This window comes from Pituophis catenifer, unplaced genomic scaffold (genome assembly GCF_029215685.1).
Source record: "Pituophis catenifer annectens isolate HBS135680 unplaced genomic scaffold, rPitCat1.0.hap2 SCAF_2, whole genome shotgun sequence".
Lineage (NCBI taxonomy): Eukaryota > Metazoa > Chordata > Lepidosauria > Squamata > Colubridae > Pituophis > Pituophis catenifer.
The window spans coordinates 197,142,957-197,170,615 of NW_027256882.1; the positions used below are offsets into that span (position 1 = coordinate 197,142,957).

Consider the following 27,659-nt stretch of genomic DNA (forward strand, 5'->3'; position numbering starts at 1 on the left):
CAGAGGTTAAACGTTGTAACTTTGGAGAAGGCAGAAAGCTGTAGTGGGAAGACTGGTTATTCAAAGTCATTGTAGTCATAACCTGTATTCTCTAAAACATGCCTCCGTTGTATTATGTAATATTATAAATGTTCAAAGTTCAACTCCTATTTTGCCTAAACTTGTTGGCAAGAGAAGGAATTTAATATAATACCACATCCTCTTGTCTATGCATTTTAAAACTTCCTGCCCAAAGAAGAACTTTGGGAAATTCAAAATGTGTGAGCCATTTTCCTTGTTCTTAATAAAGATAATAGCCAACAATAGATTTAAAAAATAATAATTTTTCTATTTATTTATGGCTTTAGCAGAATGAATAACACCAATTTATTTAAATAAGGCAAATAGAAAAAAATATTTTCTGTATTTGGCGTTAAGAAAAATATATATATTCTATTTGGAATTTCAGATAATTTTAGGTGATTGGTCTTATTGCATGTACTTGGTTATACTTTACTGTTCTTAACTGATGTCTCTTTTCTTTTTCTTTTTTTCAATTAGTATTCTACCATCAAAAGAGCTGTTGTTCAAAGAAACATGAAATCAGATCATGAGGACAGAGAGGATCTTGTATCTGGAACATCAAACATGTCACCAGAGGAAAAAATGGCAGACACCTGGAGTAGCAGTCATGATATCATCGGAGATGTATCTCCATGTCCTGAGGTTTGGGAAAATGCTGATATAAAACCTAGCCAAGAAGCCTCCAGAAAAAAACTATGTGGCTATTTATATAAATGTTCTTCTAAAGCACCAATCAAGACCTGGAAGTCACGCTGGTTTTGCTATGATGAAAATAAATGCTACTTGCTATACTACAGGACAGCACAGGATATTAATCCTTTGGGAAGCATAGACATTTCCATTGCGAGCTTTGATCTGAAAGTGGGAGCAGATGAGGGTATTTTTGAAATCAGCACTCCCATCAAAGACTTTATTCTTAAGGTATGTAATTTCAGGAAGATGGGGGGCGGGGGGTGGATGTGTCCTGAATTAGGACTGAAGCTTAGCATATTGTAAGCCGCCCTGAGTCTCCAGAGAAGGGCGGCATATAAATCAAATTAAAAAAAAAAGCCCCAATTATATTTATTATTTCAGCAACTTGAGAGATATTTTCAATAAAGTTGCTAAACAAAGAATTCAGAACTGTCCAAGTTTAAATTTGCTACACAAAATATTATGAAATAAGAAACTGATTGTGTTCTTGCCTATGATAGCTAAACAAATTCTCAGTGCTAGAAATTTAAACAAACTTTGTATTGAAATATGGCTTGAAAAGTTCTGGCTAGCTGCTATGTTTGAAAATGTTTTCTTTAAAAAAAATCTCATGTCATGTGATATCTTTTTATTGACATTGTTGGGCAAGCTATTAGCTTATCTCTAAACATTCTCAATAGATAGCGTTGTTATGAAACATGATATTGTATATGTGCAAATAAATATAACTTTTTGCTGGGTTGATAAATATATTCTGTCCAGTACAATCAGATTTTTAAATATCACAGTAGCATACAGGTAGTTCATGATTTATGACCACAATTGAGCCCAAAATTTCTGTTGCTAAGTGAGACATTTATTAAGTGAGTCTTGCCTCATTTTATGACCTTTCTTACCACAGTTGTTAAGTGAATCACTGCAGTTGATAATTTAGTAACCCAGTTGTTAAATGAACCTGGCTTCCCCATTGACTTTGCTTGTCAGAAGGCCACAAAAGTGATCCCATGACCATGGGACACAGTAACAGTCATAAATATGAACCAATTGCCAAGCATCTGAATTTTGATCACATGAACATGGGGATGCTACAAAGGTCGTAATTGTGAAAAATGGCCATAAGTCACATTTTTCAGTGCTATTGTAACTTTCATTCAGTCACTAAATGAACTGCTGTAAATTGAGGACTACCTGTAATTGTTTACCATGCTATGGATGAATAAGATTCAAATAAAAATCACTAGCAAAATCATTTAACTTGTTGGCTAAGAGTGTTTGCATTCTGATACATTAGTAAGAATTCATTTTTTTATTAATGTCTTTATTCCTTTTTATAAGTTTTTTTTAGAATTACAGTATATGTATGTATGCATGCATATGTGTGCGTGTGTATATATATATATACACATACATACACTAAAGTTTTTTTTTAATTTAACCTTGTGTATTTTATATTTTTAGCTTTTAAAATTATTAAGTATTTATATTTTATTTTTCTTACGCTGATCTATGAGTGCAATAAAGATTTTGATTTTAATTAGTGATAAACAAGAATATTAGGAGTGGCATTCCCATCTGAACAGCAACAATTTTGGAAAAAACTACTTTAGTTATAAAGACTGTATCTTTTCTCTTTTGTTTTGATTTTAAATTGAATTACTGTACAGGCTGTCAACAAACAAGCCATGATGTATTGGCTACAACAACTGCAGCTGAAACGCTGGGAATTTTGTAATAAACAGGCAAAGGGTTTTGTTGAAGCCATGCCATCTTTGCCTTCCATAAATGAGGCCCAGCAGAGCATCAGTAAGTAATAAAAGTACAATAGCTTGAACTTGAATTGCAACAGGAGAAGCACTCTTGTTAGAGGTTATGTAGGTCAGGGTAGGCAGCTCTTCATCTCTTGATTGCCTGTGGTAGTAAACTGTTTTTGATCCCCCATCAGGCCACCAGATTGTGCTGCTTAATATCAGTATATGGCTTTGGACTGTTTTAGAAGAGAGAGAGAGAGTGAGAGTGTTTTGCCTTCAAAGCATCTTGGTCCTAATTTCACTCTGAAAAAGATGGTTTCATTCCTTTTGATAACATCATTTCCTTCCTTCCTTCCTTCCTTCCTTCCTTCCTTCCTTCCTTCCTTCCTTCCCTCCCTCCCTCCCTCCCTCCCTCCCTCCCAATATGTTTCATACTGTAATCAGTTCAGCATAGCAACATTATTAAACAAAAGAATTAATATAACATTGCGGCATGTGTCCTGCAGCCTTCTAAATGCATGGAAGGCCAAGCAGTAGCTACTAATTTGTTAAACTTATGCTTGTCTTGATGGAGATCAAGATGACCATTGGCTACAGTTTGATTCCACATATTACAGGTCATCATTCAAGAATTCTAAATGCATATATTTGCTGCAAAAATTATTATTGTTGCCCTGCCTTTTTCTCTGCTTTCTCCTCTTCCGAATATTGGTCCTTCGTTCATCATCCTGAACATTGTCCTTCAGTCTTGATCCATATATCAAGCAAAAAGCATTTAAAAAACATAATTCAATTTGTCCCCAGTTTATTGCTAATAAACAGCTGGAGTCTTTGTCAATCCCATATCCCACAATAAACAAGCTTTATTCTGCCTTTCTTGACAGGGATGCATTTTCTAAAATAGATGTTAATGCCACAGGAGCTATATATGCCTTGGCCCAATCTATATACTCCCAACTTTCCAAACTGAAGGAAGAAGATATATAAAATCACACATTGAATTCATGTGGTGTGCCCTGAAACTGATTTAACATTAGCTGAAACATTTGAAGATGTTTATAATTTGGATTTTGATCTAAGTTGGTCACCTCCGGGTCCCGTCAGCTAAACAATGTCGGTTGGCGGGCCCGCGGGGCAGGGCCTTCTCTGTGGCTGCCCTGGCTCTCTGGAACCAATTACCTCCTGAGGTCCAGACCGCCCCCACCCTATTGGCCTTCCGGAAAGTGGTGAAGACCTGGCTTTTCTGGCAGGCCTGGGGCTGTTGATCTCGCTAAGGCGATCTTACGAGACCCGGCCATGGAATGAAGTGTATGGGTTTTTAATGTTCTTTTTAAAAAAAAATTACAGGATATTGTTTGCATTGTTTTTTTGCTGTAAGCCGCCCAGAATCGCTAGGGAGTTGGGCGGCATAAAAATGTGACATATATATATATATATATATATATATATATATATATATATATCATATGTGTTGTAATAAACTTTGAATTAATGAAGTTTTCATCACTGGTTTACAGCTTTCTGTTCTTTTCTATTTTATGTTCTTTAGTTCTGGTGCTGTATTTTGTTAAATTTTGAATTATTACAGTTGTTAGCTGTTAGGCCCCTTTTTGTAGAAAGTGAGAATGTCAGTGTAATCAACAAAACAGAATTTCTGTATTTCAGCTATTGGAGGCAAAGTAAGAGAAGAATGGGTTTGCCCCTGCTTTGTCATTAGGCAAGAGCTGAGCATAGGTTGCCCAACTGCAGCAAGCCAATTTGTCAACAGCTGAAAGAAAAATGCAAGTTAATTTTAGGAAGTTAAGACAATCTGAGAACTAGCCAACATTGACTTCACCTTCTTAAAATACTGGGTTTTACCCAATCTGTTCCCTAGTAGAATAAAGATTGGTGGCAGGATTTCCCCTTCCCACAAAGCCTCTTTAGATACAGTCTACACAGAGTTGAAGGAGAAGTAGTTACAAGTCAAAGGGCAATGTTTGCTCAAGAGGCAGCTGAGAATACTGTGATGCCTTGCAGGATATAGCTATGCCATAGCTGTGCCATCTGATCTGTAGATTTTGCCTGCCTGACTGCCAGTTGTTAAGCTTTGTCTCTTTCTTTGCAGCTGAGGCAGAACAGGATTTTTTACCCCCAGTGAAAACACCCACTGATGTAGTTGGCATAAAGGCAGCTTCTCTACCAGCACCACCGACTTCTATTGCTCTTCAAAACATCTCTCTCAAGCATCCTTGGATTGAAATTCAGTAACTATTTCATCTGTTTGCATTCCAGAAAAATAACCATGCTAAATATATTGCGCTGAAGTAGCCATCTTACTGAACTTGGTGCCTTTTGGAAATTGTGAATAGAATTCCCAGTCCTAAGGCTATAGTCGTGTATTCCATAGCAAAGAAATAAACTGTGAGCTGTCACTCAGTTTTCTTCCCTGTGAGTCTTGACAGGCTCCATCCACTATTATTCATCTCTCAACTGACTACAGTAGCCACTAGCTGAGTGGGGAGAGGGAGGACATATTTTGGTGCCTCTGTTAGCAAGACCTAGATAGAGATGATGTGGTATTCACATTTTTTGACTTCTGATGATTCCCTGGGCAAATCCTGCAGGTTTCTTGGCAATATTTTGGAAGTGGTTTGCCCTGGCCAGCTTCCTAGGGTTAAAAGAGAAGGGACTAACCCCAGGTCACCCAACTGTCTTCATGCTTAAGGCAGGACTAGAACCCAGGCTCTTAAGTTCCAGCCTGGTGTAGTGGTTACACCACTACACCAACAAGCTTTTAAACATTTTATTTATTTTAAAACTGAATTCTTCTCTTTATCTTGTTTTTTTTAAGAAAATAATCAGCTTAGAAATTCTTTTAAATTGAACACTTAAATAAAATGGTTGCTCTTGCATAGAATTAAATGCAAACTGATGCCAGTACAGTTGTAGAAATCCTGATTTCCTTAATTTTGTTCAGTTTTCACTCGGATTATTGGTAAATGTATGACCTCGCTCTAATGAGAACCATTAAGCCTAAAGCACTTTAAGGGGTTCTTTCTTCTCTAATGTGAGTAAAATGAAACAAGACATGATTCAGCGCTCATCTACCCTGTTTCTCTGAAAATAAGCCCTAGCATGGTTTTTATGTATGTGCCTAATATAAGCCCTACCCCCAAAATAAGCCCTACTTAAGAGCCAGCACAGCCAGCCTCCTGCCCCACTGTGAGCAAGCAGAAGAAGTGGGCCTCCTGTACATAGGGAAAAAATGAGATATCCCCTGAAAATAAGCCCTAGTGCCTATTTTGGGACCCAGAAGAAAATAAGACCCAGTCTTATTTTCGGGGAAACATGGTAGTAGTGAACAATTTATGCATAGTATGCCATTTCTAAAGGTGGTCCTTGATTTTGGTAGTAGTGAACAATTTATGCATAGTATGCCATTTCTAAAGGTGGTCCTTGATTTATGACTCTGTCACTTATGACCATTCAACATTACAACAGATCTGTCTGTGGGGTATTTATGACCCGGGTTAGAACTTCCTTTGGTCACTATTCTGCAGTCACATGACTGCACTTAGGTGACTATCACTAGTTACAATTGTGATAGGCAAGCCTCCATTACAGTCATAACTCAAGGACTACCTGTAAACTCATGTAACTTAACCTACAGTTGAGTAAAAGGACTACTAAATCAAATATCTGCCAGATGCAAAGAGATTTGACACTTATTTATTTATTTAGCATATGGCATATCATACATGGACTAGCAATACAAATTAACATTTCATTTGCCACTAAATTACATTGTCAGTAGATGTACTGTAATATGGTAACATGATCACCATAAAGCTTTTTTTTTTTTTTTTGCCTTCAAGTCCGTTTTTGACTCCTGACAACTGCCTGAACAAGTCTGTGCAGTTTTCGTGGCAAGATTTTAGAAGTGGGTTGCCCTTGCTGGCTTCATAGGGCTGAAAAGGTGGGACTGGCTGAAGGTCACCTAGTTGGCTTTGTGCTTAAGGCAGGACTAGATGTCACAGTCTCTCAGTTTCTAGCTTGGTGCCTTAACCACTAGACCAAACTGACAGTCCAGGGGTGAAATCCAGCAGGTTCTAACAGGTTCTGGAGAACCGGTAGCGGAAATTTTGAGTAGTTCAGAGAACCAGCAAATACCACTTCTGGCTGGCCCCAGAGTGGGGTGGGAATGGAGATTTTGCAATATCCTTCCCCCAGGAGGGGAGGGAATGGAGATTTTGTAGTATCCTTCCCCTGCCACGCCCACCAAGCCACGCCCACAGAACCGGTAGGGAAAAAATTTGGATTTCACCCCTGTGACAGTCATACACAAAACTAGCCATGTAGATATCCATTTTATAATAATTGATTAATTTGAAATTTGTTTATACCATATTTGAACAGCAGAGTGAGATGCTAGTTGCAGAGTACCTGTCAAAGTTAACAAGCACTTTTATTTATCAAGAACTGATAAATGAGAGCAGAAAGTGCTTTCCAATACTTTCAATTGTAAAGATATGCTGCGTTTGAAAGTACATGATCACTTTTGATTTCAATCTCAGAAATGAAAAATATTGCTGAAAAAAATTTAAAGTAGCTTCTCTTTTACCAGCCAAGGAATGAAAGATAAGTTATAGGAAATAATATAAAACGGGTACACTTGCTTAATTCTTCAGCTCTTTGTAGAGTTTAAGCCTAAACAGCTAAACCTAACCACCAATTACTATAACTGTTATTTCTCTGCTCTCGTATTAAAATCAGATGAAATTGAGAAAACAGAAACACTTTGGACCTAGCAAATTCTATAGTACTTTGATCTCATAAAGCAAACCACAGTTGCTATCTTGCTAAACAAACCGGCATTTGCAACTATTTTTTTCTCTAGCATTTTCCTGCAATTGTAGGGCTGCTTTTTTTGATCATACAAGTGCTGATACATTGGTTGCAACAAGAATTGACTGACCAGCTTGTCGTCCGAGCCTGATGTAATCGCCTGAGAGAGAGTGATTGGCCCAAAGTCACCCAGCCAGGTTTCATGCCTAAAACAGGAGTAAAACTTACATTTTCCTACCTAGCTTGTAATCTGATGCCTTCACTACTAGACCAAACTGGCTCTCAGTTTGTGACCATTTTGATAGCTGAATATTTTAACTCTTCACACCAGGTAGTAGTTCATAATGATTTAGTGTTTTACTAGGCAAACATTTTAGGCTTTAAAATATCACATATTGGCTGCAAAAATCTGTCGATTCCAAATCGATTGCAAAGAGTTGGCATTTTCTGGTCAACTATGATGTCCTATATCTTTGTTGCCATCTGGGGCTTGGTTGGATTTTGCAGCCCAGATATTTTCCAGCCTTACTACACAGAGAAACCCAGTGTAACAGAGAGAAGTGTGGTTTTTGTTTTTTTGAATGCTGCTTTTCTGTCTGCAGATAATTTTTGGGGTTAGTTAGAAGGTATATTCTGTCACATGAGTTTCCACACAGCCTCTGAAGAACTGCAGCCAGATGTGCTTTAACCACTATAGTGAGATCTAGAATGAAGATCTAAGCATTAGCTTTTCTATGCAATTTTCTTCTTTCAGAAACACAGTGCATAACCTGTGTGGCAGCCGTCAGAACCGAAGAGACTGTGGTCAGTTTGAGGATAATTTTGAAATTATTGCTGATGAAGAGCACCTAAAAGGAGAAACCGAGGATACAGGTACTTACTTTGCTTTTATGCTAATGTATAAAAGACATTTCCTGTTACATTTTGTGATCGTATTATGAAGCAAATCAATGAAGGCAAACTGTGGGAGATGAGCAAAAACAAAAAACAAAAATAGTTATACAATCTGAATGTTTCTTAAAAATAAATCCTACTAAATTGAATGGGACTTATAACAGGGTTAGATCTAATGCAAATTAATTATTTCACTTTGTAGACAGAACATTTATTACGGAGATTCTCAATCATCCAGGTCATGGTTGTTCCAAAAGTACTTTTTCAAGAGACAACTGGACTTTCTGGTTTTTCTTTGAAAACGTTTCGCTTCTCATCCACAGCTGAAGAAGCTTCTTGGATGAGAAGCAAAACGTCTTCAAAGAAAAACCAGAAAGTCCAGTTCCTCTTGAAAAAGCGCCATTGGAACAGAACATTTACTTCTCCAGTGCCTATTCTACATTTGAATTAGCCATTATTGCAAAAAGACCTGGGGTGCACAAGACAATTTTATACAATGTTGCCACATTCTGCACAGCAGTACTTAAAATCTTTAGAGAAGATGACCTGTAGCACAAACTGATTTTAATGAGCATTTAGACCATTATTATTGCCTATTTTGTAATTGATTCATTTAATTATTTGTATTACATAGATTTAGTATATCTTGTTTTTAATGCTTATTTATTGTTTTTAACTTCTCTCCTTTTAGACTCTTTTTTTAGATTTTTGTTGTTATATTTTTTAATTTTTTAATGTAATTGTATTTTTGATTTGTTTGTTTTGTTTTTTTATTTTAAATTTATTGTACCCTCCCCTTCTTATGCTGGTCTTTGACCATAATAAAGGTTTATTTGATTTATTAATGTACTTCCTGATAAACATGCAGAGGATTGCTCATAAATCTTGTGACTTATCTAGAGCAGATACCGTATTAATGTTTTGCTATATTACTAATTTTTCAGAATATAATTCTGAGATCTTCCAGTACAAGAAGGTATTCTCTATCATTTGTTTTCATTTCAGTCATGGCAGAGATGCAGAAGGACACAAAAATGAGACCAACGCCATCAACACTCCGAAAATACAAAAAAGCAAACAGCAGTTTTCATTATTTTGTTGAAGGAGCAGAACAGGGAAAAATAGCTTCTCTTCAGCACCAAGTTTTGATTCTTACAGAGGAAGTAAAATCTCAGAAGGTAAGCCCCCCCCCTTAAAATATATACCTAGTGTAGATCAACCAAAAGATTTAAATCAAGTATCCAGCCATGTATAAGACAATGTTGGACTAGAAATTGTTTCCTGGTACATTTCTAGTGACAATGCAGGTTGTTAGCAAATGGAAAGCAAAATTAAACAGGAAAAGTTTCTGGAAAAATGTCCTTGGACTGGCATGTTCTAGCAAGCAAATAAACCTGGCATCTTTCATTGATAAATATATTTAATCATCCAGGCTGCAAGTTGTTTGACTTTTAATATAAAAGAAACTTAGGTTGTATATTACTTAAGTATATTATTAAGAAGAAGTGTCATTTCTTCTTAATAGTATGTATATTTTATGTACTGTGTTAAATTATATTTTTTGATATTTCATGACGTTGGAGTGCTGAGGTAACATAAAAAGGGGTGGGGGCAGTTAAACCCAGAAGAAAGGAGGCAATCTGTTTTACACAGTTTGTTATTAATGTGTGGGAGAAAATCCACAGTCATCCAGCTTCTCCTCTAGCCCCTTTTCCATTTCAAGATAAGGGCATCAGTTAGCATTAATGAGACTAAAGCTGTGGGCAGAATAGCAACTTTGAACCCAAACTTAAGAGATGTTAGACCAGGGGTCCCCAACCTTTAGTCCAAAGCCCACTAGTGAGCCATGAGGTATTTACAACTTGGCTGCAGAAACGGTGGGTGAGTGCGAGTGAACACACATCCCCACTTGCACAAGCAGCGGGTGAGCACTTGCATGTGTGCTCCATTTGTTAGAGCATCAAGTTCATGTAAAGATGATCACACAATGGAGCTGCGCTTGCCAACCACTCATGTGGAAACATTGTCTCTTCCTCCCCCACCCCCGCGGGTCTGCAAAGCTGGAAAGGTTGGGCAACTCTGTGTTAGACCACATGCTGGGTGGAATTTAAGGGGGCCTGTTTCCATACAAAAGAACACTAGTAGGAACATTTTGAGGCAATTGAAGAATAGTATAGGTAGTCCTCAACTTACAACCATAACTGAGCCCAGAATTTCCGTTGCTGAGACATTTATTGAGTTTTGTCCTATTTTACGACCTTTCTTGCCACGGTTGTTAAGTGAATCACTGCAGTTGTTAAGTTAGTAACGGTTGTTAAGTGAATCTGTGCTTCCCCATTGACTCACAAAAGGTGATCACATAACCCTGGGACACAATGAAACCATCATAAATATGAACCAGTTGCCAAGCATCCAAATTCTGGTCATGTGACCACGGGTTGTAAGTGTGACAAGTCACTTTTTTCAGTCCTGTTGTAACTTTGAAAGGTTGCTAAATAAATGGCTGTAACTCGAGGGCTACCTGTACTCAACAGGTGCTAAACAAATTCAACCTTTGAGAAGTTAGTGTAACTTTCAAGCTGTGCTCCATAAAGGAGCTCTCCCTTTGCTGAAAGGTTTTCCTTCAGCAAGAACATTCTGGATATGCCCCCTGGACAGGCCTGGATAGCTAATCCAGATTTAGATGTATTTTTCTGGTACATAATTTCTGTGAGTCATAGAACACTACTCTAAGTTAGTCTAAATTACTTTTTTTATACTATGCTCATTACATTATCAATTTTATGCCTGTGCCTATATTATGTTTTTTGTATTTTGTATCAGTTTATGTTTTATCTCTGGATATGTAAAATATTTCTCTGGGTCATGTGAATCACAGATATTTCTATTAAGCTTTTTAATGATAATGGAACTTCTTGTAGCATTTTTTTCAACTTTCCAATCTGGCCTATAGTCCTGCGGTTTTCTGGTGACTTCCATTCAAATATTAATTGGATCATGTCTTAGTTAGCTTTTTATGGTAGCTAGGTACTGCAATATAATTAGGTAGGAGAGGAAAGATCCAAATTAAAATCCCAACTTAGTCAGAAAGTTATTCCTAAATAATGATGGGTCTGTCACTCTGAATGTAACCAACCTGAGAGGGTTGTTTAGAAACATAACAGTAATGGGGTGAATTGTGTATACCTTGTGGGAAGGAAATATGAAAATATTACATTGATGGGGTGAAGGACATTGTGAAAGAAACATTATTTTACAACAATATTTTTCATGCTCCATAAAAGCATTCCCCCCTAAAAATGTTACATCCAAAGTATGTTCCATAGGGAAAAAATGTTTCAGTTTTATTAAGGAAAATTTTAACAAGAGAAAAACACTGCAAATTTTAGACCAGAAATAAAGAAAATAAAACTTAGTGAATAAATAAGAAAGAAAAAAGAAAGAAAATTGGAAAAAAAAGCAAAAGAGAACAAAAGGTTCTAAAAAAACTTCCAATCTTTTTAGCACCAGTTAATATTTTACCATCTCTCTCTAAGATTACATCAACATTTCTTTCCATTTTAACCATCAAATCCATAAATCACGAGTTCAGTTTTTTTACCCTATCTTCAGCAAAAAGTCCAAAACGGGTTTCCAGTTATTAGTAAATGAGATTGTAGCCCTTTCTCTAATCAGACTATTAGACTTCTGTGTTTGAATGGAACACTATAGACTCTTTTCACTCCCAGATAATTACAACTCCCAGATTAAGGCTATTTATTAACTTTTGTCATATATATATATATATATATATCTCACAAGCTCTACAAAGATTCCTGGTGTTTGACAACAACCCACTTAAAATCAATAAAAATAATATATAAACTCAGTACAACATAAAATCAGCCATCCTCCCTGATGTTCTTAATCCAGTAACAATCTCAGATATTAGAAGCTCTACAGAAAAACTGCTGGAATACAGAGTTGATTTGTTCCTGTAATAAATTGCTGGATGCCCAACATGCTCAACCTAATGTTAAAAGAGAACATAACTTTGCAAGATATTGCATTCTGTAGTTCCTCTGCCAAAAATTTCTGTTGTAACACACTTCCTGCTAAACTGCTGAAAACCACCCTTGTTCATTATTTCATAAAGGAAAAAAGGAAGGAGCTTTTACAATATAAGTCCCAATTCGATCCTTTTGCTGCTTTTACTAAATACTATAATTATTTTGCTTTAAGAAAATGAATTCATTCACTAGACCCTGTGCCTCACTCTATGCTATGGTTTGCTTTGGTTCACACATTGTAGTAAATCACACACACACACACACACATACTTTATCAACATGATTAATGCATTATTCTAAAATGAAGGCAATTTTAAATTTATGTTAACCCTTCAAAAGAGAAAGATTGGAGAGATAAAATAGCTATAAACATGCTAAAAATCCTACACACAGCTCAGCTGTCCTGCTTTATTCACTAGATTTGCTAATTCCCTCATAATACAATTTGGAAAAGGCTGCAAATAGAAAAAAATGCACATTGGCTAATTCTGCAATGAAATAAAATTACCATTATTACTGCTACTGATACCTAAATACATATGCTTAAAACTTCAGAAAGTAGAAAGAACTTCAAAACTAGAAAGAGTGCAGAGAACAGCAACAAAGATGATTACCACCTTTAGTTACCACCTTTAGAGCGCTCCATGGCTTAGGACCTGGTTATTTACGGGACCGCCTACTACCACAAACAGCCTCCCACCGGCCGGTACGCTCTCATAGAGAGGGGCTCCTCCGGGTGCCGTCAGCCAAGCAGTGTCGACTGGCGGCCCCCAGGGGGAGGGCCTTCTCTGTGGGGGCACCCATTATCTGGAACGAGCTCCCCCCGGAGATACGGAGGATCCCGGATCTGCGCACCTTCCGCCGTGCTCTTAAGACCTTCTTATTCCAGCAAGCCGGCCTGGCCTAATTTTCTTCCCTTTCTTTTAAATTTTTAAACTGAAATTTTAATTTGTTTTAAATTATTGCGATTTTAATGGTCGTGGGCTAAATTATTTAATTTGGTTTTAAATTGTTTCTAACTTTTGTATTTCTGTATTTTATCCTGTGCCTGTTCACCGCCCTGAGTCCTTCGGGAGTAGGACGGTATACAAATTTAATAAAACATAAAACAAACATAAACAAACATTAGGGGATCGGACGCTGAAACGTATGAAGAACGATTGTAGGAACTCGGTATGTCTAGTTTAATGAAAAGAAGAACCAGGGATGACATGATAGCAGTGTTCCTATATCTCAGGGGCTGTCACAAAGAAGAGGGAGTCAAGCTATTCTTGAAAGCACCTGAAGACAAAACAAGAAGCAATGGATGGAAACTAATCAAGGAGGGAACTAGACTAGAAATAAGGAGAAATTTCCTGACATTTGGAACAATTAATCAGTAGAATGACTTTCCTCCAGAAGTTGTGGGTGCTCCATCATTGGAGGTTTTTAAGAAGAGATTGGACAACCTCTTGTCTGAAATGATATAGGGTCTCTTGCTTGAGCAGGGAGTTGGACAATGAAAACATGTAGAAAGTAATTTGTGTCATTTGTGTGATTACACATTTGACTTAATTACTAGGTGTGCATGAGATTACGGTACATATTTGTCTAATTATACAAATGACATAAATTGATACAAGTGATAGAAAACATATGATATAATAATGTCAAGTAGGTAATTAGGTAAATGATATAAATGATCTCAGTCATCAGTACTGTTTTGGACAGAAATAGATTTTGCAGCTGAAATCTTAGCCACATTTTGTCCTGTTGCATTCAAAATCCACTGCATTGCATCCATAAAAATCAAGTTCTTACTGTTTGCAAACAATCTCTCCATTAACTGAAAGTAAGGATTTAGAAGAACTCATGATAAAACTGGAGTGACAAGCCCAGGTTAATACAGTGTTAAACATTAAGGAGACAAAGGTACTGTCAAGCAGTGAGGTTGGTGACTTCACCATTTCTCTTGAAACAATAAAGTGGTAAACAATTTATTTCAATAACTGCTCATAGCAATGAGGGAAGTGACATTCAAGATCATGAAAACAACAAAGCATATTGCAATGGCCAAATCCATCAGCATAGTTAAAGCTTTTTCCTCAATATTGTATAGCTATGAAAGCTGGATGCTTAAAAGAATGAGAGGGGGAAAAAGTCATTTAGTTACATACTTGGAGATGACTAATAGGTGTTCCATGTAGGAAAGAAGATCCAGTATCCCAATTCTGATATAAATAAATTCCCAATCACCGCAATTAACAAGTAAAAAACCATACACAGCCAGGCACCATATAAATACTACACATAGAATTGTCCAAAGCACACATTCTGCCAAAGAGAAGCTCCCTGAGAATAAACTCCAGCACAAATCTGAAAGCTTGGAAGACTAAACCTCTGGTCCTGGAGACTGACCCAGATTGGGTCCTGCAACATTATCCTGGGATATGTATATCTGCCTTCATTCATGATATAAATATAGCCTAATGTGAAGGAATTATCAGCAAGCAGGAATTCATATACTGTAGGCCATTCTGGGGAATTGTACGAGTTGAAGTCTACACATCTTCAAGATGCCAAGATAGAGAAACTCTGCTCTAGGCATTGATAAGAATAAATGATAGGCAGGAAAAAGATGATAATGCTTGGCAATTGCTAAGGAGCTGAGAATGGATAAGTCATATAGATGGGATCAATGAAATCACTGGAATGTCCTTGGATAATCTGTGGGTTGCTACAGAATAGAATACAGAATAACAGAGTTGGAAGGGACCTTGTAGGACATCTAGTCCAACCCCTGCTCAAGCGGGAGACCATATACCATTTCTGAGAAGTGGCTGTCCAGTTTCTTCTTAAAAGCCTCAGTGATGGAGCACCCACAAGTTCTGAGGGCAAGCCGTTCTATTGGTTGATTCTTCTCACTGTCAGAAAACTTCTCTTTATTTCTAGGTTGACTCTTTCCTTGATCTGTTTCCATCCATTGTTCCTTTTCTGGCTTTCAGGTGCTTTGGAAAATAGGCTGATCCCCTCCTCTCTATGACAATACCTCAAATATTGAAACACCGCTATCATGTCATCCCTGGTCCTTCTCTTCACTAGCCAAGCCCAGTTCTTACAACTATTTTTCCTATTTATTTTATTTTATTTTATTTTATTTTATTTTATTTTATTTTATTTTATTTTATTTTATTTTATTTTATTTTATTTTATTTTATTATTTTATTTTATTTTATTTATTGTTTAAATTTGTATACTGCCCTTCTCCCGAAGGACTCAGGGCGGTGAACAGCCAAAATTAAAATACATACAATATAAAATATAAAATAATTTAAAACAGAATTAAATCAAATTGGCTTCCCAAAAATTAAAACCCATTACCCTTAAAATAACCCATTAAAATTTTAAGCCAGCCCAGCTTGCTGAAATAGGGAGGTCTTCAAAGCTCGACGGAAGGTCTGGGATCAGTCGTATTCCTGGGGGTAGCTCGTTCCAGAGGGCGGGTGCCCCCACAGAGAAGGCTCTCCCCCCTGGGGGTCGTCAGTCGACATTGCTTGTTTTAGCCTCCAGGTCCCTATTCATGGAGATGCGTTTAGATGGCAGATGTTTGTCCATATGGTTTCTCTACATCTAAGGAAATATTCCCTTGCTTTCAGGAACATCCAGTTATGGGGAACAAAGAAGAGCTTCTCAATTCACACAGTTTGGGGGAAGGGGGAACTTCATCTTCCTTTCAGAAAAACAGAGAAAGTTGAATTTTGTGCACACCCCAATAACTGTGACATTTTCATTCCCCCCCCACTCCTCCCCTGCATTTTCCCAACAACAACAAAAAAAAGAACTGAAAATGCAATGTTGTTTTCAGAGAATTGCACTAAGAGCTGCTTGTATAACAAATGGGACATTCCCAACATTTGTGCTAGTTTTCCTAAGAGTTGTTATTTAACGTAACAGCAAGTCACATCAAAGTGGCTCTCTGGGATACATCATATGAACATCACAAGCCCAGTGGCTATAGGGAACTTATGAATCAGCTGTATTATCTTGAGATGATTCAAGGAAACAGAGAACTCCAGTCTGTGTTCTGATGACCTATAGTAACCAAGTCAGATGTACCATCTTTTGACATTGTAATTAAAATCTTAAAATTGTTTGAGGTAGGTCTGTGGCCACTAGAGATTGATAGTGTCTTTTAGAATAATCCAGTCATTGTTGTGCCAAAATAATAACAATGAGGAAAGGCATTACATCATTCCAGTGATGGCTGTGGCTGGATTATGCTCAAAATCCCGTGGAGATCGTGCCAATATCTTTTTTTCCCCATCTTCCTGTCACAGCATGGCACATATGCTACTTTGCTATTTTATATTAATTTACTTATGGTCTTAGGACGGAATGGAAAAACATTTTAAATGAGACAAGTTCCTTGGAAAGGAAATCTGCCACCATGATTTTTTTCTCACCTCACTTTAGATGAAGGTCTGCAGGAGAGCTATTCATTGTATCCATCTATATCTAGGTCCACAACATGATCTTTAAGTGTACTTTGATTGGCATCCACAAGACTACCTGCCACATGTAGGTTTTTTTTTTTAAAAAAATATTCTTTTAATCAAAGAAAAAAAGATAGCATTCTGCAAAGCATCAGCTTCAAATGTCATTTATTTACATCAGTGTCTATGATACAGGCTCCAAATTGACCCAGAAGCATTTTAGAAAACAAAATGGTGGAACCTGCGGGCTTGGTGCTTTGCTTTGCTTTGGTCCTTTACAGGACAATCTACCCAATTGCCCAGGGGGGAAAAAAACAAAGATAAAAGTGGGTGTTGTGGAAGGCAGAGGAGTAGCTAGGAAAAAAATGTTAATCAGTTTCCTGTTAAATAATTTGGCTGTGTCTATCACTTCAGCCATTTTCATTTCAGCCATTTTCTTCAGGGTATTTAACGCATGCTGCCAAAATTTCAGTTGTGCCATTAGCCCCATAAGTGTGGAGATCTTGACCTATTTCTTTTATATATATGTTTTTCTTTCTGTACTTAAAGACTTATTTTGTGGGGGTTGAACTACAAAATAATGTGTTTTCATGAGAGGAAGAGAACATAAAAATAGACCTTCTGAATTTGGCCTAAGCTTAACTAGCAAGTCTTTTGCCTCATACAATGACCCACTAGATGCACCTAAGAAGCACTAAATGGAAAACCAGGAGATCCTTTCTTTCCCATTGTTCTCCTTGTACTTCTAGTATATAGTGGTGGATTGCTTCCATGGCTCCTACCCGGTTTAGTATAGATTCGTTCTTTCATTTTTTTTTCCTCCTACAGGAATTGGTCAAACTTCTCCACAAAGCTCTGGAGGCAGCTCAGCAAGAGAAACGAGAGTCCTGCAGATATCTGGTAACAGATACGGAAAAAGACAGACTGGAATTAGTGCGCCACAAAGTGAGGCAGATTGCTGAGCTGAACAAACAGGTTCAAGTGCTAGAGATGGAAAAGAAAGACCTGGAGCAGGAGGCTGCTTTGAAGGAGGAGCACCTCAATGAGCTGAGAGAACATGTGCAACTCTTGATGGACAAAAACGAAGCAAAGCAACAAGTCATCCTCAAGCTAACAGAACAGCTCACTAGAGAGTTGTCCGACTCTGTTACCGAGGCAGACAGCATCATGACCGAGACCTTGTACAAGCAACAGGAAAAGATTGAACACCTAAAGGTACTCTGAGAGGAATTCACAACTAGGCTCAAATTGTATAATCAGTACAATATTGTTGCGTTTTGGCTATATAGCCTTTCACAATTTCACACTTATTGTTTTGCCAATGATATGCTTGTGTGTTGCATATATATGTAGACACTTCTAAAAATAGAACAGGGTTGGGCAACAGATTCCCACTCCTAAAAACTATTGACTCATATTTAGTTTACAGTACAGTTACAATAGAGAAAACATGTTTCAAATGGATGGACAATAACTGCCTAATTTTTGGGAAGCCAGAGATGCCATTCAGTTAAGATTTCCCTGCCTGACAATAAAAATCTGATGCAATTGTAGTTTATTTATTTATTATTTAAATTTTTATACCGCCCTTCTCCCAAGGGACACAGTGCACAGTCAGCAATAAAACACACATATACATAAAATTTAAAAACAATTTAAAATATATTAAATAATTAAATAATTTGGCCCCAATATTATTAAAAAAAAACTAAGACAACCATTAAAATTCATGTTTAGGCCAGCCCAGCTTGTTGGAACAATAATGTCTTGAGGGCATGGCGAAAGGCACGTAGGTCAGGGATCATCCGTATCTCTGGGGGCAATTCATTCCAGAGGGCAGGTGCCCCCACAGAGAAGGCTCTCCCCCTGGGGGTCGCCAGTTGACATTGTTTGACCGACGGCACCCTGAGGAGTCCCTCTCTGTGGGAGCATATTGGTCGGTGGGAGGCTATCGGTAGCAGAAGGCGATCTCGTAAGTACCCAGATCCTAAGCCATGGAGCGCTTTAAAAATGGTAACCAACACCTTGAATCACACCCGGAAGTTTTTGGCTTTTCCCTATAAATGAAAAACAGAGAACAAATTTATGTAAATTATGATACATTATGCGTCGTTGTTGACATAAAATAATCCATGTACTGCAATTGAAAATGGCACAATGATCTTTGTAAGTTTCATGCAAGTGGCACAGCTACGATAAGCCCACAATTTGCACCAATTATGTGCAGATTTAAGTTTTATATATTTGTTAGCATGGGCAGTGCATAGCCTTATCGGTTGCAGCCAAAACTAACAGAACTGATGTCAGTATGGTCACATGACATTGTGCTTAACGACCTTGCTACTTTGCTTAGAGATGGAGTTGCCAGTCCCTATTGCAGTTGGTAAGCGAAGGCTATCTGCATCATAGCCTCTTGAAATAAGTCTTAAACAGTATTTTAAATGAACTGATAAAACCTTACAAATTATAGATGTCTAGCATATCTGCAGCAGTACACATAAAAGGTGTACACATACAACACAAATATCTGTTGATGATCTAAGAATGTGAGACTAGACTGTTCCTCTTTGATTGGTCCTAACCCAGAGAAGGCTCTGAACTGTATCTATGACATGAATATCCATCAATTTATCTTGAGTCCTCAGTTGTATGGGGCTTAGTTCCCATTGGCTAATCAGATTAATATGCTGTAAGTCATTGGTCTATTTATCTATGTGACTGTAACATTTGTCAAAGTCTACACAGACATTAGAAGGGTGAAGATTTATGTTACATTTTAGGCCAATGTTCTTGATCAATTTGGAAAACCAGGGAAGGGTGACCATACAGAAATAAAATGAGCCTGATCCTTCCTTCCTTCCTTCCTTCCTTCCTTCCTTCTTGAGATATCATCAATTTATACCTAATTTCATGCACATTTTAGGGTGAGGGTTACTTTACATGCTTTTTCCTGTCTTTTTCTCAGGATGATCTTGAGGCATACAAGACTCAGAATCAATTTTTGAACTCCGAAGTCCACCAGGTTAGCAAAATATGGAGCACAGTGGCACAGAGAGAAAAAAACCTTCTGATGAAGGTAAGAAGCAAGGCTATTTAACTCACATTGGTGTTTTGATTTTCTTCTTCCGTTTTTAATTTGATTTTCAAATATATAGGAAGTTTTCTACTTGTCTGTCAAACACAGGAACTTTGGGAACTCTTTTTATTTGCTCATTTCTCATGTCACTGGCATGAGCAATATGATTGTTCACATGATGCATTTTGAGGAGGGCCACTTCTTGGGCTAGCTGTGGGTTCAATTTTCATATGTGAATTCAGAGATATGGAAAAAATTATTTTACCCACAAACACACGTATAGATTGGTTCAGTGTGATTGCAACAATTCAGGATTCCCTAGATGTAAATAGACAAAATAAACCTGCCATCAAATTGTTGCTACAGTTAATCCAAATGATTCCAGTTGTAACATAGTCACCAATAAATGATGCAGTCTGCTAAAAAGCCATTACTTTTTATTCATAAATAAGCACAAAACAAGATGTGTTCAAAAAGAGCACACCTTTTGAAAAAAATCATATTAACAGCTAGGTGAATGTAAACTGGAAACCATCAAGTTGTAAAGAACAGTGAATTCAGTGTTTTTCCATTTTTAATTTACAAAAATTGCAATTCTGAGAGGAACCAAACTTGGGTTGAGAGGCACAACCCAATGGAGACTGAAATAGATAAAACTTGAGTATAGTAATTTCATGATGGTAAGAAACACCCAACCGTAGATAGCTGCTAATGCCCCCCCCCATAATTATGTGTTTAAAGCATAAATATCGTCCACATATCAAATGCCTAGCCTCATAAACTGATGGTATGAGCTATCATCTTCAAATAGATATTGTATGGTCATCTGAGATAGTCTGACAGACGACCAAGGAGTCTTCACTGAGTAGGAGGTTGGACTTGATAATTTATAAGGTCCCTTCCTACTCGATGATAATATGAATTCTCATCTAAATAGGCCCCTAGCATCACATCCAAAATGAGGCAATCCAGTTAAAAGCAGCCTTGATGATTAGCGGATGGGATGATCAGTGAAAAAGAGAGAATCCTTAATTTAACCCAATGTTACTACCAATTCAATGACTGATAGCCAAATTCTTATGAAAAAAATAACATACTGAAGTTGTTACTTTTTGGGAAAATATGACAAGGGCAGAATTTTTTTCACCATTCCTAAAGCTGACTGGCACCAACACCTGTTGAATTCCCACAGCATATAAAGTGCCTCAAAACCAGCAGTGTGCTGTGTCAGTGTTCTTTGCAATACCTTCCATGTATTCATCTCCAACGGTCTTAAAATCACTTCCCTTCAAAAATATCATGAAATCCCAATTCAGAAAAAGTTAACAGAATTGCAGATTTCTTGCAGTGACAATACTAATGGGGGAAAAAATCCCCATCTAATAAATATGCAAAACAACATATAGGCATACTACGTACTATATGAGGGGTGCAATGGCCTAGCAGCTGGGCTTGTCAACTGGAAGTTTGGCAGTTTGAGACTTAAGTGCCGCGGGATGGGGTGAGCTCCTGTTCTTGCCCCAGCTGCTGCCCACCTAGCAGCTTGAAAGCATGCAAACGCAAGTAGAGAAATGCCACTTTGGTGGGAAATTAACACTGTTCTGTGCCCCTTGATGTATAGTCATGCTGGCCACATGACCACGGAAATTTCTTCGGATAACGTTGGCTCCCTCAGCTAGGAAAGGGAGATAAGCACCGCTCCCTAGAGTCAAACTTGACTGGGGAATCCTTTACCTTTACATACTATACTACTGTATTTTTCGGAGTATAAGACGCTTCAGACTATAAGATGCACCTACCTTTTTTGGGCAGGAAAACAAGAAAAAAAAAAATCTGCCTCTGCCTCCCAGCAATTTGCCTCCTTGCAGCAAAGCAAACAGCGGAGGCCAAAAATGGGGTGCGCGGAGACGGCAATAGGCAATGGCAATTCCTGCAGCCTGAAATTAGCTGATGGTCGGGAGGCCGATCCAATGGACAAACAGCTGCTTGTGCTAATCAGGCTGTTCTGAAACTGAAGCTGAAACGGGCTGTTTGCTGCAAATTCGGTGTATAAGACGCACCCAAATTTTCACCCTCTTTTGGGAAGGGGGAAATGCGTCTTATATTCCGAAAAATACGGTATATACAGGTCAAATGAACTACAGGACACATGAATTTATATTAACAAGATCAGATTCCTGTCTCAAACAATTGATTTCAATACTCCCTACTTTAATCTGTAGATGGTTGCTTTATTCTTTTTTTTTTTTAAATAAACTTAAAAATCAGAACGCATTCAGAATGAATCCAAGAGGCAGATGGAACAATCCTTTATTTTGACAGCCATTTTTTCTTTTCGTGCGGCAGTGTGCGCAACTGCAAGCCCACAATTGCCAGATTGAAAGCAAGTACCTGATGTCTCTACGGACCCTGCAGGGGCTGCCGGATTTGGCTAAAGAACACATGGCATTGGTGACGGGACTCATTGAAGAGGCACTGCAATGGGATATGAAGGAAGAAACCCTGATTCCTATTCAGCTAAGCCCAATCAAGTAAATTACTAATAGGACCATTTGTGAAAGAGGCATGGCATGCCTACGGAGTGGATCAGTGATATCTTCAGTGGGGTGGGGAAGAAAGCAAGATTGGGGGCTTTTCTGCCTGTGTTGTAACATTGCACACCCCGCCAAAAGGGGCGGAGCTTCCAGTGCCACAATGCTACTTCCAGCATTCTAATGAAAGCGACAAGAGTCTGCAGATTTATTTATTTAGTTTGTCAAACATGTATGAGATAACAGATACAGTATAAGTATAAACATGGATAGTATAGTATAGTATAGTTTATTGAATAGCCCGAAGGCCTTTTCAAACAAAACAGAAGAGAAAAAGGGAAAAAGATAAAACAGTTACAAAAATAGCAATCTAAAAATATATGATAGATGACATTAAAATTTTACCATATCGAATTTCAATAGCTAAGTTGCCAAGACTAGAAGACTAGATAACCCAAATAGGATAGCTCCTCTCTAACTGAGCTCATCTTTCTTACAATTGATAAAATTTTCCTTGATATAACTGGCTCGTATTGCCATCAACCTTTTAAGGTATCGAGTGATCGCTCTTACCAGGGGAGGAGAGTCAGCCCTCAACAGAAATGCTAATTTTTGGCTTATATTCCAGTGGGGAAATTTATTTATAATTGGGGACAGATATTGATTTCTAACTTCCTGATAGAGACTACATTCGAATATTATATGCGCCGTGTCCTCCACGACGTTTACCCCACATATGCATATTCTTTTGTCATACGGAATTTTCCGATAGCGGCCGAATCTAACATTGGTATCTAGAAGTTCGAATCTAAACTTAACAAATAACTGTCTCGCCACTGATGGCATTTCTAAATATAAATACTTTTCCAGGGTGAAAGTTGTTTTAACTGCTGTCAGCAGTTTAAGGGAATGATTAGTTGAAAGGGTTGCCATATCCATTTGCCCGTGTATATCTTTAATCCGTTGTTTAACTTGGTTCAATAAACATGGATATGAACACAGGAAATGGGGACAAATAAATGGAGACAGTAGGACAGGGATGGTAGGCACGCTGGTGCACTTATGCACGCCCCCTCACAGACCTCTTAGGAATGGGGTGAGGTCCACAGTAGACAGTTTTAAGATTAAAGTTATGGGGGTTTAAGGATGTAACAAGAGTCAGATGGGATGGTTTGTATTTATACCAGGCTCACTGTGGCTAGAAGCAAGAATTTCAGATTCATTCTTTCAACTGATGGCCCACTACGTGTCCTTATGCTGTTTTTGCAATAACATAGGTTAAGTTGAGGTAAAATAACTTAGCTTTAGTTGCTGGTCGTCACTTGTGTATTCAAACAGCAGATAAATGTAGATCACTTTACTTACCTTATTTTTTCAGAGTTTTTGGGTCTGTGTTATTGTAACAGCTAAAAAAAAGTAGATCATTAGTCTGACTAATTTTTCTTGAAGTGCACAATTATCAAATGCTAGGCTTCCTTCCGGATCTCCAAAAGATGCCTCCAATTTTTTTAAGATTGTTACAATGTTTGTACAGTATGCTTAAAGACAATTCACATTTTCATCCCCAGTGTGGCCTAATAATTTGTCATTTCCCTAATTCTGTTCTTTCCACTGTTTAGTCAATATGATGATTACGGGTTTATGACAGTTCCTGAATATGAAGCTGCAGACTGGAAGCTCTTGGCCAAAATCCAGGCCCTGGAGATCAAATGCACCAATCTGAACAAGGAGACCACGGAGAAACCTCTCTCTGAGCGATGGAATAACCTTGGGGAACTGACTCCCTCCTCGGAGTTAAAAAGCTTATTGCGGTGTGGTGTCCCAGCAGTGCATCGCCAGAGGGTATGGAGGTGGATTATCAGTCATCGCTTAAAGCAAATACGCTCTGCTGGTCATTACCACAATTTACTCAAGAAGTGTGAAAATGCTGAGCACCCAGCTTCCCAGCAAATTGAACTGGATCTGCATCGCACACTGCCCAACAATAGACATTTTATGTCACCCACTTCCAAGCTTATTCCCAAACTCAGAAGAGTTTTACTTGCATTCTCCTGGCAAAATCCAACCATCGGCTATTGCCAAGGGCTGAACAGGTGCCTACTTACGTTTCTTATACTTCTTCGTTTCAAATGTAGCAAAGTTTTTAAAAGAATCCTCTGGGTCTTCAGCGTTTTTTGTTGTTATTTTCATTTTGCTGTAATTTTCAACACTGAAAATTCAGATTTGTGACCATCTGAAGTGTCTAATGTGTAATATGTTTACCTGCTTTAGTTATAATGGTGTCTTACTCATCCTAGACTGGCTGCCATTGCCTTGCTGATCCTAGAAGAGGAAGAAGAAGCTTTCTGGTGCTTAGTTCATATCACAAATAATTTAATGCCTCACGATTACTACAGCAACACATTAATAGGCTCGCAAGTAAGTCTGGGGCTCCCTTCTGTGCTGAGGAACAGGATAACTATAGAATTTTATATTGTGAGAAAAAGTAATTTTGAGAATTGCTTATATTATAGCAGAACCTATTGGAAGGATCTACAGAATACAGAATAATAGAGTTGGAAGGGACCTTGGAGGTCTTCTAATCCAACACCCTGCTCAAACAGGAGACCCTATACCATTTCAGACAGGTTGCTGTCCAGTCTCTTCTTAAAGGCTTCCAGTAATGGAGCACCCATAATTTCTGAAGGCAAGCCGTTCCACTTATAGATTGTTCTCACTGTTAGGAAATTTTTCCTTAGTTCTAGGTTGCTTCTCTCCTTGATTAGTTTCCATCCATTGTTTCTTGTCTTGCCTTCTGGTGCTTTGGAAAATAGGTTGACCCCCCCACTTCTTTGTGGAAGCCCCTCAAATATTGGAACACTGCTATCATGTCACCCCAGTTCTTCTTTTCTCTAGACTGGCCATACTCAATTCCTGCAACCATTCTTTATATGTTTTAGTCTCCAGGCCCCTAATCATCTTTGTTGCTGTTCTCTGCACACTTTCCAAAGTCTCAACATTTTTTTATAATATGGTGACCAAAACTGGATGCAGTATTCCAGATGTGGTCTTACTAAGGTTTTATAATGCGGTACTAATACTTCTGATGATTGTGACTTTATCCCTCTGTTTATGCAACCAAGGATTGCATTAGCTTTTTTGGCTGCTATTGCACACTATTGGCTCATATCTAAGCGATTGTCCACTAGAAGTCCAAGATCCCTCTCACAGTTATGGTTTTTGACCATATACTGTATATGGATCTCATACACTATAGCTGATCTTATTACAATAGCTACAGTTTAAGACTGTATGTTTGTTTCAAAGTGCTGGAAATAATATTAAAACATTCTTTAAATGGTTCCAGACAGGAGTATCTAAAAGACTTCATTTTTCCATATAGATCTTCCTCTCTAAAAGAATTATCAACCTGTGAGACCATAGAAATAAAGAATAGCCTTTCTAACGTAAGTGCTTATCACTATTGCTATTTTGCCAAATCCAGGTAGATCAAAAAGTTTTCAAAGACATCTTATCAGAGAAGCTTCCCAGGCTGAGAGCGCACTTGGATCAACTTCAAATTGACCTGTCCCTAGTGACCTTTAACTGGTTCCTGGTTGTTTTTGTTGATAGTCTTGTCAGTGATCTCCTCTTCAGAGTTTGGGATGCTTTCCTCTATGAAGGTGCAAAGGTAAGAAAGTTATATTCATCCACAAAGTTGGTTAAATGTCTTCGTATATTTCCCAGCAGCTAGACAATTTTAGACCAATTTTCTGGACACCTAACATGTTTATTGAATCTTTACTATCTTTGTAAATTATTCAGGTGTGACTACATCCTTCCAGTAATACACTACATGAAATCAACCAAGTTTCTTTTTGCCCCAGGTGATATTCCGTTACGCACTTGCAATTTTTAAATATAATGAAGAAGCAATATTGAAGATTCAGGACAATCTGGAATTCTATCAATATCTTCGTTTTTTCACCAAAACTATCTGTGATGGCAGGTAAGAATGTTTTTAGAAGCCAAAGGCAGTGCAGGAAAACCAACACAGATCAAGTAGTTTATTGCTGAGACAAATGGGAAGCTGTCGGGCTGACACCTGGACTAAAACGAGTCTCTGTTTCTTTATTAAGCCACACCAGTCCTAATTCCTCATGTTGTTTATCTAAGTCTTGAAATAAACACAATGGTCAGATGGCAAACTCACTAACTCTAAGGAAGGGGCTTCTACTTGTATGATGTGAAAAGGATGCTTGAGCACCAATCAAGTAAATAGACTTTGTTAATGTCCTTTTTCCTTCTCATTTCAATATACTCACTGATGGGTTTTGAGTGTTTTCCTAATTTGATTGACCACCAAATCTAATATCATGGGTGTCTCTGAGGGTGTGGCAAAGGGGGATTAATAATGATGACGGTATGATGGCATCTCACAAGTTTCACGTTGTGCATACTTGCATCATGTCAGGATGCAAGCACATAATGACAGCATTTGAGAGATAATGTCATTATCCGGATGACACTTTGGCATCATCGTAGTTTGCTGCAGATGCTTTTGTCTAGTTTCAATTAACTGCATATAAAGAAAGCTTCCCAGGCAATCTGAATTAGTGTGATCTAAGAGAGGCCTTTGGCAGAACAGCACAAATATGTTGCTCTTTGGACCAGCACTTTTGCAAAACTGCTATATTTTGAAGAAGGATATTTCTCTCCCAAATGTATGTTCAGCCAGAGTTACTAGGTTTCTATTTCTTGTATGGCTCATGTAGTTCTCCTCTTCCAGAAAGCTGATGAGCATCGCCTTCGGTGATATGAATCCGTTTCCCATGAAGCTGCTTCAGAATCGACGCGGAGTTCACAGATTAAAAGTGGAAGCTGAGCTGAGAGAACTGGAGCAGCTAAAGGCCCAGTACGTGAAGGAACAGGCTGAACATGCAGCCAGCCAGCTAGATGGACCCGCGAGTGAGGAGGAAGAAGAGATGTAACTTTCATTTACCCTCTGGTCATCTCATTGCCTTTGTTTGAAACAGAAAGGCAGCAGTTATTTATGATAAATACTTGGCACCTGGTGCAATGAATGCAGATGTATTGAATAGTTTGCAAGTCCATCACAAATAAGGATATATCATGCCTTATTTTTATTACATCTTTTTGTGGTGCAGAAAAAAATCCTGGATTGCATTCCGCTAGAGATTTTCTGCTACTCTGACTCTAAATCAAAAGAATCCCCATAGAACTTAGTATGATGTACGAATACAGCCATTATAGTTTGTGAACCCTAATTTATGGCAGGCCTGCACAACTTGTGAAGAAGAAAGGAC

At 38.0% G+C, this 27,659-nt stretch overlaps 1 protein-coding gene across 1 annotated transcript; it reads left to right on the forward strand.

The window, feature by feature from the left end:
- The first annotated feature begins 576 nt into the window (after positions 1–576).
- Positions 577–27,323, forward strand: TBC1D2 (TBC1 domain family member 2). The gene is made up of 13 exons (XM_070935414.1): positions 577–984; positions 2,421–2,559; positions 4,612–4,750; positions 8,086–8,204; positions 9,231–9,403; positions 17,575–17,961; positions 19,712–19,822; positions 22,169–22,353; positions 23,973–24,446; positions 24,651–24,771; positions 25,838–26,023; positions 26,220–26,341; positions 27,122–27,323. The coding sequence occupies exons 1-13, from the start codon at positions 577–579 to the stop codon at positions 27,321–27,323; spliced, it is 2,766 nt and encodes a 921-aa protein (XP_070791515.1).
- Positions 27,324–27,659: the final 336 nt, after the last annotated feature.